The sequence below is a fragment of the Oncorhynchus kisutch genome, unplaced genomic scaffold (genome assembly GCF_002021735.2).
Source record: "Oncorhynchus kisutch isolate 150728-3 unplaced genomic scaffold, Okis_V2 scaffold189, whole genome shotgun sequence".
Lineage (NCBI taxonomy): Eukaryota > Metazoa > Chordata > Actinopteri > Salmoniformes > Salmonidae > Oncorhynchus > Oncorhynchus kisutch.
This window is the reverse complement of record NW_022262136.1, coordinates 1,568-17,036: the sequence shown is the minus strand read 5'-3', so window position 1 is coordinate 17,036 and position 15,469 is coordinate 1,568. Positions and strand designations below refer to the sequence as shown.

At 43.4% G+C, this 15,469-nt stretch overlaps 1 protein-coding gene across 1 annotated transcript; it reads left to right on the top strand.

The window, feature by feature from the left end:
• The first annotated feature begins 2,217 nt into the window (after nt 1–2,217).
• Nucleotides 2,218–13,093, top strand: LOC109864502 (exocyst complex component 4-like). The gene is made up of 4 exons (XM_031815680.1): nt 2,218–2,317; nt 6,105–6,294; nt 10,360–10,554; nt 11,878–13,093. The coding sequence occupies exons 1-4, from the start codon at nt 2,238–2,240 to the stop codon at nt 11,920–11,922; spliced, it is 510 nt and encodes a 169-aa protein (XP_031671540.1). The 5' UTR covers nt 2,218–2,237; the 3' UTR covers nt 11,923–13,093.
• The last annotated feature ends 2,376 nt before the right edge of the window (nt 13,094–15,469 follow it).

Here is a 15,469-nt window from a genome sequence, read left to right as displayed (position 1 = left end):
ACAAGCACACCAATGAAAGACATTTGCAATAGAACAGTAGTATGATAAATGCAACATACAATGGTTAGTATGGAAGTGGTGTTTTCAGTGGCGACCCGTCATTTGAGCCCCACATGTTTAACAAAAAAAAAGTTATAATTGTTACCTGTTTTGCATGATATTTTGGCATTAATATGTGTCACATATCAGTTTGCAAACAATGTAAAAAATAAAGCTGCATACAAACATGGTCTCTTTTTTGCTTTCTTGAGGAAGGCAGCTCCAAAATGCAGGTGTTTCAGCCGAGCTCAGTGCTTTCTGTGGTGGTGGGGCAGCCAGTGGAAAATACAGAGCATAGGAGTTGGTCATGTTCTCTAGTTGCGCCGTGATTGGCTCAGTGTTCTGTCACTCGTGGGGACACTAGATCACCACAAAATCTACGGGGAGAGCTCGAAAATTCAAGTCCCTTGGGTGCTCCTATAGAGTTACATTAGAAGTGCCCATCCAAGAAGCCTCAAGGTCATTGGCCACAGATAAAATTATGTTATATCTACCGTAGCTTTGATTGGACTGATCATGTCAACATCATAGTTTCAAAATCTTAGCTAGAAAGCTAGACAAGCTGTCATCATCATGAATCACGTTGACAATGTACTGGCAAATCCTTTTCAATCCTTGTCATATGAAGAGAAATGATCGATAAAATGTATCGGTGATCCTCGGCCATTGGACATAAACATTACACAACAAGTTGGAAATCGCAAATTCAACAATGAGTGATTTGGAAGGAATCAATGACTAACTGCAAGTGTTGCAAAGCCATAATTAGCCTGCTATTGAGTGTAGTGGGTATGTGGTCCAAGTCTGGGTTTAAGGGTCTCTTTTCCAAGCTTAAAAGGATTAACATTCAACACGATGGGCCAGAAAAGGTTGAATACATTGGCCATGCTGTCAATCCAGCATGACTTCTGTCGCGTTCTATACAACTGAGAATTCGGAACTGGGAAATCTCAGACTTCAGTGATATCAAGGCAACTGGGAACTCGGAATAAAACGATCTCCGACTGGGAAAATACGATTTGAACGATCATCCAACTCAGAATTCCATGTCAGGAACTTGGCCTCTTTCTACAGCTCCAACCTGAAGATCACTCACGTCATGATTCAACCTTGTTTTTTTCCGAGTTCCCACTTGTCTTGAAAGCACCAAAAAATCCAGAGAATGCCATACTTTGATGACAAAGCTTGATGACAAAATTTGCCCACAAGAAAGACCACCGCACCACCTTCCTGTTCAAGTGAGTACAGCAGAACAAGGTGAGTCCAAAAATATCTTGTATGCTTCTGCATAAATTATGTAATATTCCAGGGAGATATGTATACTGTAGCTAAGAAAGTAAGCCCATGTGCCTCACCCTAATAATTTGGTCCCTTTGCCCCTCATAACTGAGCCTACTGTTCTGACTTGGTGGTGCACATGAAGCCTATAGCCAGTTTTAGAGAAATGTAATCATTGAATATTTTAAGAGCTTTCATTGTCTGCTAATATGCCCTGTTTATTTATCCTACGATTTTGTCTTGGTGTACAGGGAGAACACTGCCCATGTTCTGGATTCTGTCACTGTACATTTCAATTTCAAAAGTGCGAAACAAATTGTTATATTGACTACATCCGTCCTAGCTCTCTCATTAATGTCTTAATCGAAATTACAGATGGCCTCTTATGCGCTTGCCATCCCCTTATGCCATAGTTTGTACATCTCAATTGTCATTAGAAACCACATTTGTTTAAGCAAGTCAACCATGTCAGCAACGTTTTTTTAAAGGCAGTAAATGAGGCTGAATTCATTTTTCCGCTGCCAGACAAGGCTACGCTGATAGCCAGGTGTATCAGTGGTCAGGATTCACTCCGTGGTGCTGAAAAGAACGCTCTGCTGTTGGGACAGCTTTATGTAGGCCCTAACAGTTTGTCACAGTTATAGTGCAATTAATGTAGTAATGTGGCTTTCATGGCATGCATCTAACATTTTTGTTTTTTGTTTGCCCCACCAAGATTTACATGCTAAAATCGCCAATGGGCGTTTTGTAAGCACACAGGATTTGCATGAAACAAAAACTACTAAGAACAATATCAACAAGTCTAGACCGATTTTGGACTACAACTCCCAGCTTTCTCAGCCACACTACCGAAGTTGGAACAATTTTCCTCGTCTCTCATTGGTAGGTTGTCATTATGTTTGGGTGCAGTAGCTGGAAAAATGGCAGCTGATACAGGGAGATACCGGAGTGCTGTTAGCAAAAGCAAAGACCCTTCAGGCTTACTTATTTCCGTTATAAGGTAAGCTCACTCAAATTGACGGTTGAATTATCCTATCGACATAATACGCCAGTGGGCACTACTGTTTTCTTTAACTAGGCCTGTCATTTCAGGTCGTGGACAAGGAGAAACATCCTTCCTGTTGTTAGCTTCCTATCTGTTAGCTAGCTAGTTTTATGTCAAGCGAGTTTTGAGGAAATGTTAGTCAGCTACGCTGGTTAATGTTTGTCATCGCGACCTGTTCGCATAATTTAGCAGTGTTTATCATCATAATGAGTCAAATAACACTTTTCTTCAATAGTCACAAGGAAAGCGTGAGGAAGAAGCCACTTGCTAGCTAGTCACTCTTTTGACAGCTGACCTCCCCTGCTCATACAACAATCTCGCGACTTGGTACAGAGACAAGATAACTTATTAGCTAACTAAAACGAAATATCCAATGCATACTTGTTATTCAGCATCAGCACCCATTTATAGCCTGCTTTGCTGCCCTTCGCTGACAGGGTGCATTGATCATCATGGGTTGGCCTTAGCTTGAACAGTGTCGTTTATGTCATGACATGTCGTTGACTGTGTGTTTCCACGACATTTAAAGTAGCCATTGCCGTAATTTAGTAGAGTAGCTCTCTTTACCCCTTTTTTCTCTAGATTAAACGGAGCTGTCGTCTACTGGGTTTGACAGATGTCAGTGTGCATGGGGCGAGGGTCCTATTCTGCACGCAATTGTTGTCTGCAACAAAGATTACCTTCACTTTCTTATGTACCTTTACTTATGGCTACTGCTTGCCCAAAACGCCAGACTGTTACCATGGCTACCCCATGCCACTTTCGGATTCTAAAAGGGACTAGGCTACTGTCAGTCTAGTGTTTGAATTAGTCAAGGGTGATGGTGCATGTCAGAGCTAAGGATTCAGGTTCGCTAAGTTTAGGTGAGGTTATATGAAGGATGTTAACTAGTTAGGTTGGACATGACGGCATGGGAAATAACTAGTTATATTACATTAACAGAGAATGGATAAGATCACTTGCTTTGTGTTTCAGCTCTGACTTGTGTCAAGTAGGCATCTCAAGCCACTCTAGGGGGATGCCGTTGAGAATCTTCTCCCCCTTCCAGCTTTCCGCTGTGTGTGAAGAGCGAAGAGGCTTTAATGAGCTCTTGAGGGAGACTTTTACCTCTCCCCTTATTTTATGTGTGGTTGGAGTTTGATGAAATACAGGGCAAAAACAAGTGTTGTCAAGTCTGTTACTCAACATTGTCCCATCCCCTGGGTCTATGACATACAAGACTGGCATGGTTTTCAGGATATAAAACCTGGCACTTTTATGTTATGCCAATTTTGTATGATTATTCCTTACTGTAGGACAGGGCTATTCAACTGGTCGCCCATCAGCCAGATCCAGCCCGTTTATTATGTAAGACTGGCCCTTTCATCAATTCCTAAACATTAATCAAATATCTGCAACAAAATCTCTGCCAAAATCCAACATTCAGAGGCAAAATGACCAACACTATTGTGGTTGTCTAGTGTGGTTTCTTGAGCCTGTTTGGCATGTTGATTTTATAACATTTTTTTCTTCATATTCATTTGACTCCAGCGTTTGAGTGGTTTAAGCTGCAAAATATTATGAACCCATAATTCATATTCATTCGACTCTCGTACACTACGACCTTCAGGAACACGTACACTACGACCCTCAGGAACACGTACACTACGACCCTCAGGAACACGTACATTACGACCCTCAGGAACACGTACACTACGACCCTCAGGAACACGTACACTACGACCCTCAGGAACACGTACACTACGACCCTCAGGAACACGTACACTACGACCCTCAGGAACACGTACACTACGACCCTCAGGAACACGTACACTACGACCCTCAGGAACACGTACACTACGACCCTCAGGAACACGTACACTACGACCCTCAGGAACACGTACACTACGACCCTCAGGAACACGTACACTACGACCCTCAGGAACACGTACACTACGACCCTCAGGAACACGTACACTACGACCTTCAGGAACACGTACACTACGACCTTCAGGAACACGTACACTACGACCTTCAGGAACACGTACACTACGACCTTCAGGAACACGTACACTACGACCTTCAGGAACACGTACACTACGACCCTCAGGAACACGTACACTACGACCCTCAGGAACACGTACACTACGACCCTCAGGAACACGTACAGTACACTACGACCCTCAGGAACACGTACAGTACACTACGACCCTCAGGAACACGTACAGTACACTACGACCCTCAGGAACACGTACACTACACTACGACCCTCAGGAACACGTACACTACACTACGACTCTCAGGAACACGTACACTACACTACGACTCTCAGGAACACGTACACTACACTACGACTCTCAGGAACACGTACACTACACTACGACTCTCAGGAACACGTACACTACACTACGACTCTCAGGAACACGTACACTACACTACGACCCTCAGGAACACGTACACTACGACTCTCAGGAACACGTACACTACGACTCTCAGGAACACGTACACTACGACTCTCAGGAACACGTACACTACGACTCTCAGGAACACGTACACTACGACTCTCAGGAACACGTACACTACGACTCTCAGGAACACGTACACTACGACTCTCAGGAACACGTACACTACGACCCTCAGGAACACGTACACTACACTACGACTCTCAGGAACACGTACACTACGACCCTCAGGAACACGTACACTATGCTACGACTCTCAGGAACACGTACACTACGACTCTCAGGAACACGTACACTACACTATGACCCTCAGGAACACGTACACTACACTACGACTCTCAGGAACACGTACACTACACTACGACTCTCAGGAACACGTACACTACAACTCTCAGGAACACGTACACTACAACTCTCAGGAACACGTACACTACAACTCTCAGGAACACGTACACTACAACTCTCAGGAACACGTACACTACAACTCTCAGGAACACGTACACTACAACCCTCAGGAACACGTACACTACAACCCTCAGGAACACGTACACTACACTACAACCCTCAGGAACACGTACACTACACTACAACCCTCAGGAACACGTACACTACACTACAACCCTCAGGAACACGTACACTACACTACGACCCTCAGGAACACGTACACTACACTACGACTCTCAGGAACACGTACACTACAACCCTCAGGAACACGTACACTACACTACGACCCTCAGGAACACGTACACTACGACTCTCAGGAACACGTACACTACACTACGACTCTCAGGAACACGTACACTACGCTACAACTCTCAGGAAAACGTGCACTACACTACGACTCTCAGGAACACGTGCACTACACTACGACTCTCAGGAACACGTACACTACATTACGACTCTCAGGAACACGTACACTACACTACGACCCTCAGGAACACGTACACTACACTACGACTCTCAGGAACACGTACACTACACTACGACTCTCAGGAACACGTACACTACGGCCAAAGGTCTGTCATTATCAACGGCAACCCTGGAGAAATTAGGGTTAAGTGCCTTGCTCAAGGGCACATCATCATATTTTTCATCTTGTCAGCTCAGGAATTCGAACTAGTGACCTCTCGCTTACTGACCCAACACTCTAACCGCTAGGCTACTAGCTGCCTGTATTTTACCCAGATCTAGTGACTAGAAAAAATGATTAACTAGAAGTTAGGCCTACACAAGATTACGAAAAGGACCACAAGGTGACACCTTGACAGACAATTGATGAGCATGGGCCTGTGTCTGTGTAGGACCCTGTCCAGCAGCGATGACAAGCAGGACAGAGAGACGGAGAAGGGCCGCCTGGAGGAGGCGTTTGAGAAGTGCGACCGGGACCTGGATGAGCAGATCGTCCAACACTACGCTGAGCTGACCACCGCCATCCGCACCTACCAGAGCATCACCGAGAGAATCACCAGCTCCCGTAACAAGATCAAAGGGGTGAGAGGGAACGCGCACAATGTTTCAAATCAAATCCAATTGAATTTGTCACCTGATGTGCCAAATACATAAATTGTAGACTTTACTGTGAAATGCTTACTTTACGAGCCCTTTCCCACAATGCAGAGTTAAAAAGTAAAAACATTTGCAACAAAACATTCAGAACATATGCATGGCCTGTGAATAACAGTGTGAAGGCAGAGTGATGGTCCCAGGGAGTTGTACATCAAGGACATTAGCAGCAGGCAGTGTGAGGGCCTGGCTGATTTCTCTAGTGTGTGTGTGTGTGGCTCTGACACCACCTGCGTCACTGTTAGAGCCTCTGGGATAGCCCGCTAGTGTTTCACAACAGCGTGATGTCATTCCCATCTCTCCAGGCTGTGTGTCTGGATGTACAGTTTTTATTTAACCAGGTAAGCTAGTTTAGATCAAGGTCTCATTTACAACTGCGACCTGGCCAAGATAAAGCAAAGCAGTGTGACACAAACAACAACACAGAGTTACACATGGAATTAACAAGCGTGCAGTCAATAACACAATAGAAAAAAAGAAAGTCTATATACAGTGTGTGCAAATGGCTTGAGGAGGTAAGGCAATAAATAGGCCATAGTAGCGAAGTAATGACAGTTTAGCAAATTAACACTGGAGTGATAGATGAGCAGATGATGATGTGCAAGTAGAAATACTGGTGTGGAAAAGTAAATAAAAACAATATGGGGATGAGGTAGGTAGATTGTGTGGGCTATTTACAGATGGGTTATGTACAGCTGCAGCGTTTTGGTAAGCTGCTCAGATAGCTGATGTTTAAAGTTAGTGACGTAAATATAAGTCTCCAGCTTCAGCGATTTTTGCAATTCGTTCCAGTCATTGGCAGCAGAGAACTGGAAGGAAAGGCGGCTAAAGGAGGTGTTGGCTTTGGTGAGATTTACCTGCTGGAGCGCGTGCTACGGGTGGGTGTTGTTATCGTGACCAGTGAGCTGAGATGAGGCGGAGCTGGGTCTGGCGACGAATATGTAGCGAGGGCCAGCCGACTAGAGCATACAGGTCGCAGTGGTGGGTGGTATAAGGTGCTTTAGTGACAAAATGGATGGCACTGTGATAAACTGCATCCAGTTTGCTGAGTAGAGTGGTGGAAGCTATTTTGTAAATGACATCGTCGAGGATCGGTAGGATGGTCAGTTTTACAAGGGTATGTTTGGCAGCATGAGTGATGGAAGATTTGTTTTGCGAAATAGGAAGCTGATTCTAGATTTAATTTTGGATTGGAGATGCTTAATGTGAGTCTGGAAGGAGAGTTTACAGTCTATCCAGCCACCTAGGTATTTGTAGTTGTCCACATATTCTAGGTCAGAACCGTCCAGTAGTGATGCTCGTCGGGCGGGCGGGAGCGGGCAGTGAACGGTTGAAAAGCATTCATTTGTGTTTTTACTAGCGTTTAAGAGCAGTTGGAGGCTACGGAAGCAGTGTTGAATGGCATTGAAGCTCGTTTGGAGGTTAGTTAACACAGTGTCCAAAGAAGGGCCAGATGTATACAGAATGGTGTCGTCTGCATAGAGGTGGATCAGGGAATCATCCGCAGCTAGAGCGACATCGTTGATATATACAGAGAAAAGAGTTGTCCCGAGAATTGAACCCTGTGGTACCCCCATAGATACTGTCAGAGGTCTGGACAACAAGCCCTCCAATTTGACACACTGAACTCTGTCTGAGAAGTAGTTGGTGAACCAGGCGAGGCAGTCATTTGAGAAACCAAGGCTGTTGAGTCTACCGATAAGGATACGGTGATTGACAGAGTTGAAAGCCTTGGCCAGGTTGATGATGTCTGCACAGTACTGTCTTTTATCGATGGCGATTATGATATCGTTTAGCACCTTGTGCGTGGCTGAGGTGCGCCCTAGTTTACATACACTTAGGTTGGAGTCATTAAAACTAGTTTTTCAATCACTCCACACATTTCTTGTTAACAAACTATAGTTTTGGCAAGTCGGTTAGGACATCTACTTTATTCATGACACAAGTAACCTTTCCAACCATTTTTTACAGACATATTATTTCACTTATAATTCACTGTATCACAATTCCAGTGGGTCAGAAGTTTACATACACTAAGTTGACTGTACCTTTAAACAGCTTGGAAAATTCCAGAAAATTATGTCATAGCTTTAGAAGCTTCTGATAGGCTAATTGACATAATTTGAGTCAATTGGAGTTGTACCTGTGGATATATTTCAAGGCCCTACTTCAAACTCAGTGCCTCGTTGCTTGACATCATGGGAAAATCAAAAGAAATCAGCCAAGACCCTCAGGAACACGGGTCTAAAATAAATTGTAGACCTCAAGTCTGGTTCATCCTTGGGAGCAATTTCCAAATGCCTGAAGGTACCACTTTCATCTGTACAAACAATAGTATGAAAGTATAAACACCATGGGACCACTTAGCCGTCATACCGCTCAGGAAGGACAGACGTTCTGTCTCATAGAGATAAACGTACTTTGGTGCGAAAAGTGCAAATCAATCCCAGAACAGCAGCAAAGGACCTTGTGAAGATGCTGGAGGAAACCGGTACAAAAGTATCTATATCCACAGTAAAACGAGTCCTATATCGACATAAACTGAAAGGCCACTCGGCAAAGAAGAAACCACTGCTCCAAAACCACCATAAAAAATCCAGACTGTGGTTTGCAACTGTGCATGGAGACAAAGATTGTACTTTTTGGAGAAATGTCCTCTGGTCTGATGAAACAAAAATAGAACTGTTTGGCCATAATGACCAGTGTTATGTTTGGAGGGAAAAGGGGGAGGCTTGCAAGCTGAAGAACACCATCCCAACCGTGAAGTACAGGGGTGGCAGCATCATGTTGTGGGGGTGCTTTGCTGCAGGAGGGACTGGTGCACTTCACAAAATAGATGGCATCATGAGGATGGAACATTATGTGGATATATTGAAGCAACATCTCAAGACATCAGTCGGGAAGTTAAAGCTTGGTCGCAAATGGGTCTTCCAAATGGACAATGACCCCAAGCATACTTCCAAAGTTGTGGCAAAATGGCTTAAGGACAACAAAGTCAAGGAATTGGAGTGGCCATCACAAAGCCCTGACCTCAATCCTATAGAAAATGTGTGGGCAGAAATGAAAAAGCCTGACTCAGTAACACCCGCTCTGTCAGGAGGAACGGGCCAAAATTCACCCAATTTATTGTGGGAAGGTTGTGGAAGACCTCCCAAAACGTTTGGCCCAAGTTAAACCATTTAAAAGCAATGCCTAATTGAGTGTACTGTATGTAAACTTCTGACCCACTGGGAATGTGATGAAATAAATAAATAATTCTCTCTGCTATTATTCTGACATTTAACAATCTTAAAATAAAGTGGTGATCTTAACTGACCTAAAACAGGGAATTATTACTAGGATTAAATGTCAGGAATTGTGAAAAACTGAGTTTAAATGTATTTGGCTAAACTGCATGTAAACTTCTGACTTCAACAGTATATGAGACTGTTACAAAGAGAACCTAGAAAGGTGCTTTTGTGCCATGTTAAGTGCCCAATGATTCAGGCGGGATACTGAGCTTTGAAACTGAAAGGAGAGTGTTCATGTGTCCCTGAAACTATTCAGAACATTCCAGATAGAAATGTAATGAATAGAGCTGACATAACTCCCTATTCTACCTGACAAATAATCATGTCTATTCTGCGCAATACATTTCTATCTGAACTTTCTAAACGCTTACCTCTCTTGTCTCTGAACGGACCCATGGGTCATGTTCATTAGGGCACACAACAGAAAATAACGCTTTACAGCAGAGATGAAAAGGATTGTTTCTTATTGATTAGTAGTCCCTCCCTGTTTCAGTCAACTTTCTTTAGTTTGGTGCCTAATGAACACAACCCTGGAGCCTCACCTGTCTGACCCTGGGGGTGGGGTTGATTCATTAATGCACACCGAAGCAAAATGTTTTACAACAGTCCAACTACTCTGTCCCTGATTCAGTCCGTCTTTTTCCCTTTAACGCCTGATGAACACCGTGGTGTCTGACTTGTGTGATGTCCCATTGTATCCCAGGTGAAGGAGAACCTGCTGTCCTGTAAGATGCTGCTCCACTGCAAGAGGGATGAACTGAGGAAGCTGTGGATCGAAGGCATCGAGCACAAACACGTCCTCAACCTGCTGGATGAGATCGAGAGTATCAAGCAGGTCCCACAGAGACTGGAGGCCTGCATGGCCAGCAAGCACTACCTGCACGCCACCGACATGCTGGTGAGTAAGTGAGAATTTGTGTGGAGGTGGGGTGGTAGGTGAGGATGTGGTAAGGTTTGTATGAAAGTGTGTTAAGTTTGGGGCCATGGTGGGGCATGCGTGCGAGAGAATGGGATTCGTATGATTAACACTGGGATATGGCAATCCAGACATCCAGCCAGATTTTTAATACCCGACGCTGACCTGACACTTGACTATCATATAACGTGATTGCTGTCCTCCTTGGCTACAGAAATGGACTGGCATTTCAGCTAATTGGCTGGACTCTCAGTTTTCTTCCATTTGGTACCTAATGAACACGACCCAATTGTACATCTCCCTTACAGCTGGTAAGCTTCATCAAAGCGGCCCAGGGGCCACCACAGGTGTGTGGGTTGACTTTGATGTGGGTTTTGTGGCGCGCTCAGCGGGGGCCAAAGCACGAAATGGCTGGTACAACTCTGTGGTCTCTCCTTTCCCTTCTTCCTCCACTCACTCTTCTTCCAAACTCAGGTAATTAGGGCCTAGTCAGTTCATCTCTGCTCCAGAACAGGCATATTTGAGAGGGAGGACGAGGGATGTCTAGCCCCCTGAGGCCCCTGAAGACCTTCTGTCTCCCACTCTCAGTCCTTCGTGGGGGTGCAAACCTAAAATCTACATGAAAGCACTTTTTACATGGTGTGGTCAGGTTGATGGACGTTGGTGACACTATTTAGGAAAATCACTCACATCTGAGCTAAATATATGAACTGTTATGTATGTAGTGGTTCTTCCTTTAAACATTCTTCTTTTAAACATGGCAGATTGTGGTAAATTGCGTCATTCTGTCATTGCACCACAATATCACAAGAGGGAGTTAAGTCTAAACTGTGGCACAAATTGACTATCTTTTCCTAAATGAATGGAGGTGTGAATGTTTCAGTCGGAGAGTGTCTGGCTCTAGAGTCCTGCATCAGGTGGGTGGTCCTGGAGTTGAAAGAGAACTTGGGTAAATGCAATGGCACAATTACTGGACTGACGATTTTCTAAAATTGGCACAATGGGCTTTTGGTTTCTCTCCCTCTAAAAACAAAAATAAATCATTCTAAATAACAAATGGTCTTTTACCACAGAATGAAAGAGTGATAGCCCCTCTATAGAATGTGAGTTCGTGAAACACGGAGTCCTTCTTTGCTAATGCAAAGAAGAAACTGAATGAGAGTCCAGCGAGGATAGGGAGTTGACCATCTTTTCAAGACTTGAGCTCCTTCATTTATTTATGAAATATACTTGTTTATTTAGGCAATTTAATATATTAGTTTAGACTTTGCCTATTTAGTAGGATTTCTTCAAATTGCTATGCAGGAAAAGGATGTCTTCCACCGTGCCTGGTCCCAGGCTAACAGCTGACTTCTCTCTGAAACCTCACATCCATCTGAAGGTGAGTCTATCCACCATGCCTGGTCCCAGGCTAACAGCTGACTTCTCTCTGAAACCACACATCCATCTGAAGGTGAGTCTTTATCCTTTGGAACCACACAATGACCAGGTGGACAGTAGGCCTCTTGAAGCGACAGAAGAAATCAACAAGATCCTCAAGTATTCTTTCACAATAGCTGGCAGCTCATTATTATCATTATTATTTTTTGCCTGATTCAGGACTCTAGTCCCGGAGAGAGACTGACTGAAACATTCACACCTCCATTAATTTACAAAAGGATTGTCTCATAGCTCGGCTATGTGTGAAAAATCCCCAAATTTGTGCCACAGTTTTAATTACTGATAGTCGCTGTTGTCATTCAGAGTTGAGTCCTATTGTAAAGTGTAACCTATTTGCCAAAAAGGGGCAAACTTGCAATTTATTCGATGTTTAACTGCTCTTAAATTGTACATTTCTCACTCAATATCAAAGAATATGAAATAATGTGTCTTTCCCCCTGCATTATAATATAACTTACTTTGAACGAAAGCCAGGAATGAGTGAGTCACTCAGCCCAATACTGTTCCTGCTTCTTTTGCCTATTTGAGTGTTTATTTAATATCCTACGGATTCTGTCATCACCAAACCTCATGCAACCGCAACATGACGGATACATTTCACAAATCCGTCTGTTTTTAAACTTTGCTGTGGGAGTGACAAAATGTATTGCAATTGAATTTAAATTAACTGAATGATGAGGATGAAGACGAGTGATTGAATTTAAATTAACTGAATGATGAGGATGAAGACGAGTGATTGAATTTAAATTAACTGAATGATGAGGATGAAGACGAGTGATTGAATTTAAATTAACTGAATGATGAGGATGAAGACGAGTGATTGAATTTAAATTAACTGAATGATGAGGATGAAGACGAGTGATTGAATTTAAATTAACTGAATGATGAGGATGAAGACGAGTGATTGAATTTAAAACAATAGTGTAAGAATTGCTCTTCCTCTGTCTCGTGCGCACACTAAAAAAATCCATTTTGTTTCTAGTTTGTCAGAAGAAGACAATGTAACACGCACATAGACACACATATATTATTTGTTCATCAACATCTTTATGCTTTCGTTAATAAAATAATGATAAAAAGACTTTCAAAATACGGATGTTTATTTCAACTACATCTCAGCTACAGTTGCTCTTCCCCCCCAGCTCCACAACCATGGGTAAAACCTTGCTGAGAAGATCAATCTATTGTTGTATTGTCAGTTTCTCAACAAAAGAAAGGTTTAACATATTTTGAATGAATTCCTGAATTCAGTTGCTTCAGTTGACATTTTCCAATTTATTTACTGTTTAATTATTCAAGTCTCTTTTTTTGTTGGAATAGAAACACACTTCTCTGAGCCGGAGATTAAAGAATACAAAAGAAGCCAGACACCCTTGATGGGCTATCAGACAGCACAATAGACTCTTGCCGAGTTTAGAGACTTTAAATGTTTGCAAGGCATGTCACTGCTCCCATATCTTTGCATAGCCCACCAAATGCACTGTTTTCTAACCACTTCTGGATGGACCCATAACGAGTTACTGTGAGAATAAATATCACTGAATGACATAAATATTAGAATAAAGTAGGCTATTGAAGGCAACAAATGGTTGCTTACTGAAACACCCAAAGTCATCCAATTGTTATAATAGGATTTGAAGCAATAGCCTACCCGCGTGTGGTTAACTATTCAGCGCCTTTTTGCGATGCTTTGAGACATCTATGGGGACTGGTCTTGATAAATCAATCAGATTTTTATTTTCACTGAATCTCCGTTTGGATATTGGTCAGCCTACAATTAGGGTGAGGAAATGTTAGGATTATTTTGCTCTCAACTCGCAATGACTTAGTAGCCTAGGCCTACTCCCAACTTGGGAGTTGTACGTTGTACAGCGCCATATTTTCCTAACAGAAACCCTGAGGCCTAGATAGGCTACTGTAAAATACATTTTCTTTTTTCTTGGAATAGAAACACCATAATATTAATCAATTTAATAACATTTCTAAAAGTATAAACTGCACAATAAGTACTATAATTAAAAAATGAAATTATAATCAATCCCATGTAGTCTGTTCTAACAAAAAAACGTTAAGTCTCTAGTACAGACAATATTAAAAACAGTCAAATGCATAGGGGAAGCAGGTAGCCTAGTGGTTATAGCGTTGGGCCAGTAATCGAATGGAGCTGACAAGGTAAAAATCTGTCATTCTACCCCTGAGCAAGGCAGTTAACCCACTGTTCCCCGGGTGCCGAAGATGTTTTGATTATGGCAGCCCCCCGCACCTTTCTGATTCTGAGGGGTTGGGTTAATGCAGAAGACACATTTCAGTTGAATACATTCAATTGGACAACGGACTAGGTATCCCCCTTTCCCATTTGTGAATTGAATCACATTAGCCGACATGTTGCGGTTTATTCATTGTTTCATTATTCAAGGCACCCTTTATTTAATTTTATATCTAAAATGCTTGACTGTATTTAGACATGGATGACTTATGCCAAAAAGTAAGTTACGCTAAATCAGCTACAGTAAACATGACTCTTCGGCCTACAGCTCCGTGTCATTTCAATAACTTACCTTCTCAAAGACGCCCTCTGGTCAAACTAGCATTATTGGCAACAAAATAATATGATGTCATGCACTCGCAATGTGCCATGCAATTACTCAGCACACTGCAAGCTGTGCTGCAGTAGGACGCAACTTTTAAAGGAGAACCACTGTAGTGGTAGGCTTGGAGGTATACTCGGTTATTGGAAAAAGCCACAGGTGGTTTTCCAATACCGTCAGAACAAGTTTAAAATGTATTATTTTACATTATGAAGCTTACCGTAGTTCCCCAGAACAGTTGAGCCAGTCTCTTGTTTGTAACAGAACAACAGGAGAAAACAGGACTGGTGAGTCAATAATGGCACACCAGGAGCTGGTCAGGTCCTTAACGGCACAACAGGAGCTGGTCAGTCCCTAACAGCACAACGGGAGCTGTGTCAGTCCCGAACAGCAAAACGGGAGCTGGTCAGTCCCTAACAGCCCACAACGGGAGCTGGTCAGTCCTAAACAGCACAACGGGAGCTGAGTCAGTACCCTACACAGCACAACGGGAGCTGGTTCAGTCCCCTAACAAGCACAACGGGAGCTGGTTCAGTCCCTCACAGACACAACGGAGCTGGTCAGTCCCTAACAGCACAACGGGAGCTGGTCAGTTCCCTAACAGCACAACGGAAGCTGGTCAGTCCCTACCGCACACGGGAGCTGGTCAGTCCACTAACAGCCAACGGGAGATGGTCAGTCCCTAACAGCACAACGGGAGCTGGTCAGTCCCTAACAGCACAACGGAAGCTGGTCAGTCCCTAACAGCACAACGGAGCTGGTCAGTCCTCCTAACAGCACAACGGGAGACTGGTCAAGTCCCTAACAGCACAACGGAGCTGGTCAGTCCCTAACAGCACAACGGGAGCTGGTCAGTCCCTAACAGCACA

What these genes read in the sequence shown, in the direction of transcription:
- LOC109864502 (XM_031815680.1), top strand. Translation starts at nt 2,238, where the DNA reads ATGGCAGCTGATACAGGGAGATACCGGAGTGCTGTTAGCAAAAGCAAA. An exon ending in CCCGTAACAAGATCAAAGGG is followed by an intron (nt 6,295 to 10,359) that starts GTGAGAGGGAAC and finishes ATTGTATCCCAG; the next exon opens with GTGAAGGAGAACCTGCTGTC. An exon ending in TGCACGCCACCGACATGCTG is followed by an intron (nt 10,555 to 11,877) that starts GTGAGTAAGTGA and finishes ATTGCTATGCAG; the next exon opens with GAAAAGGATGTCTTCCACCG.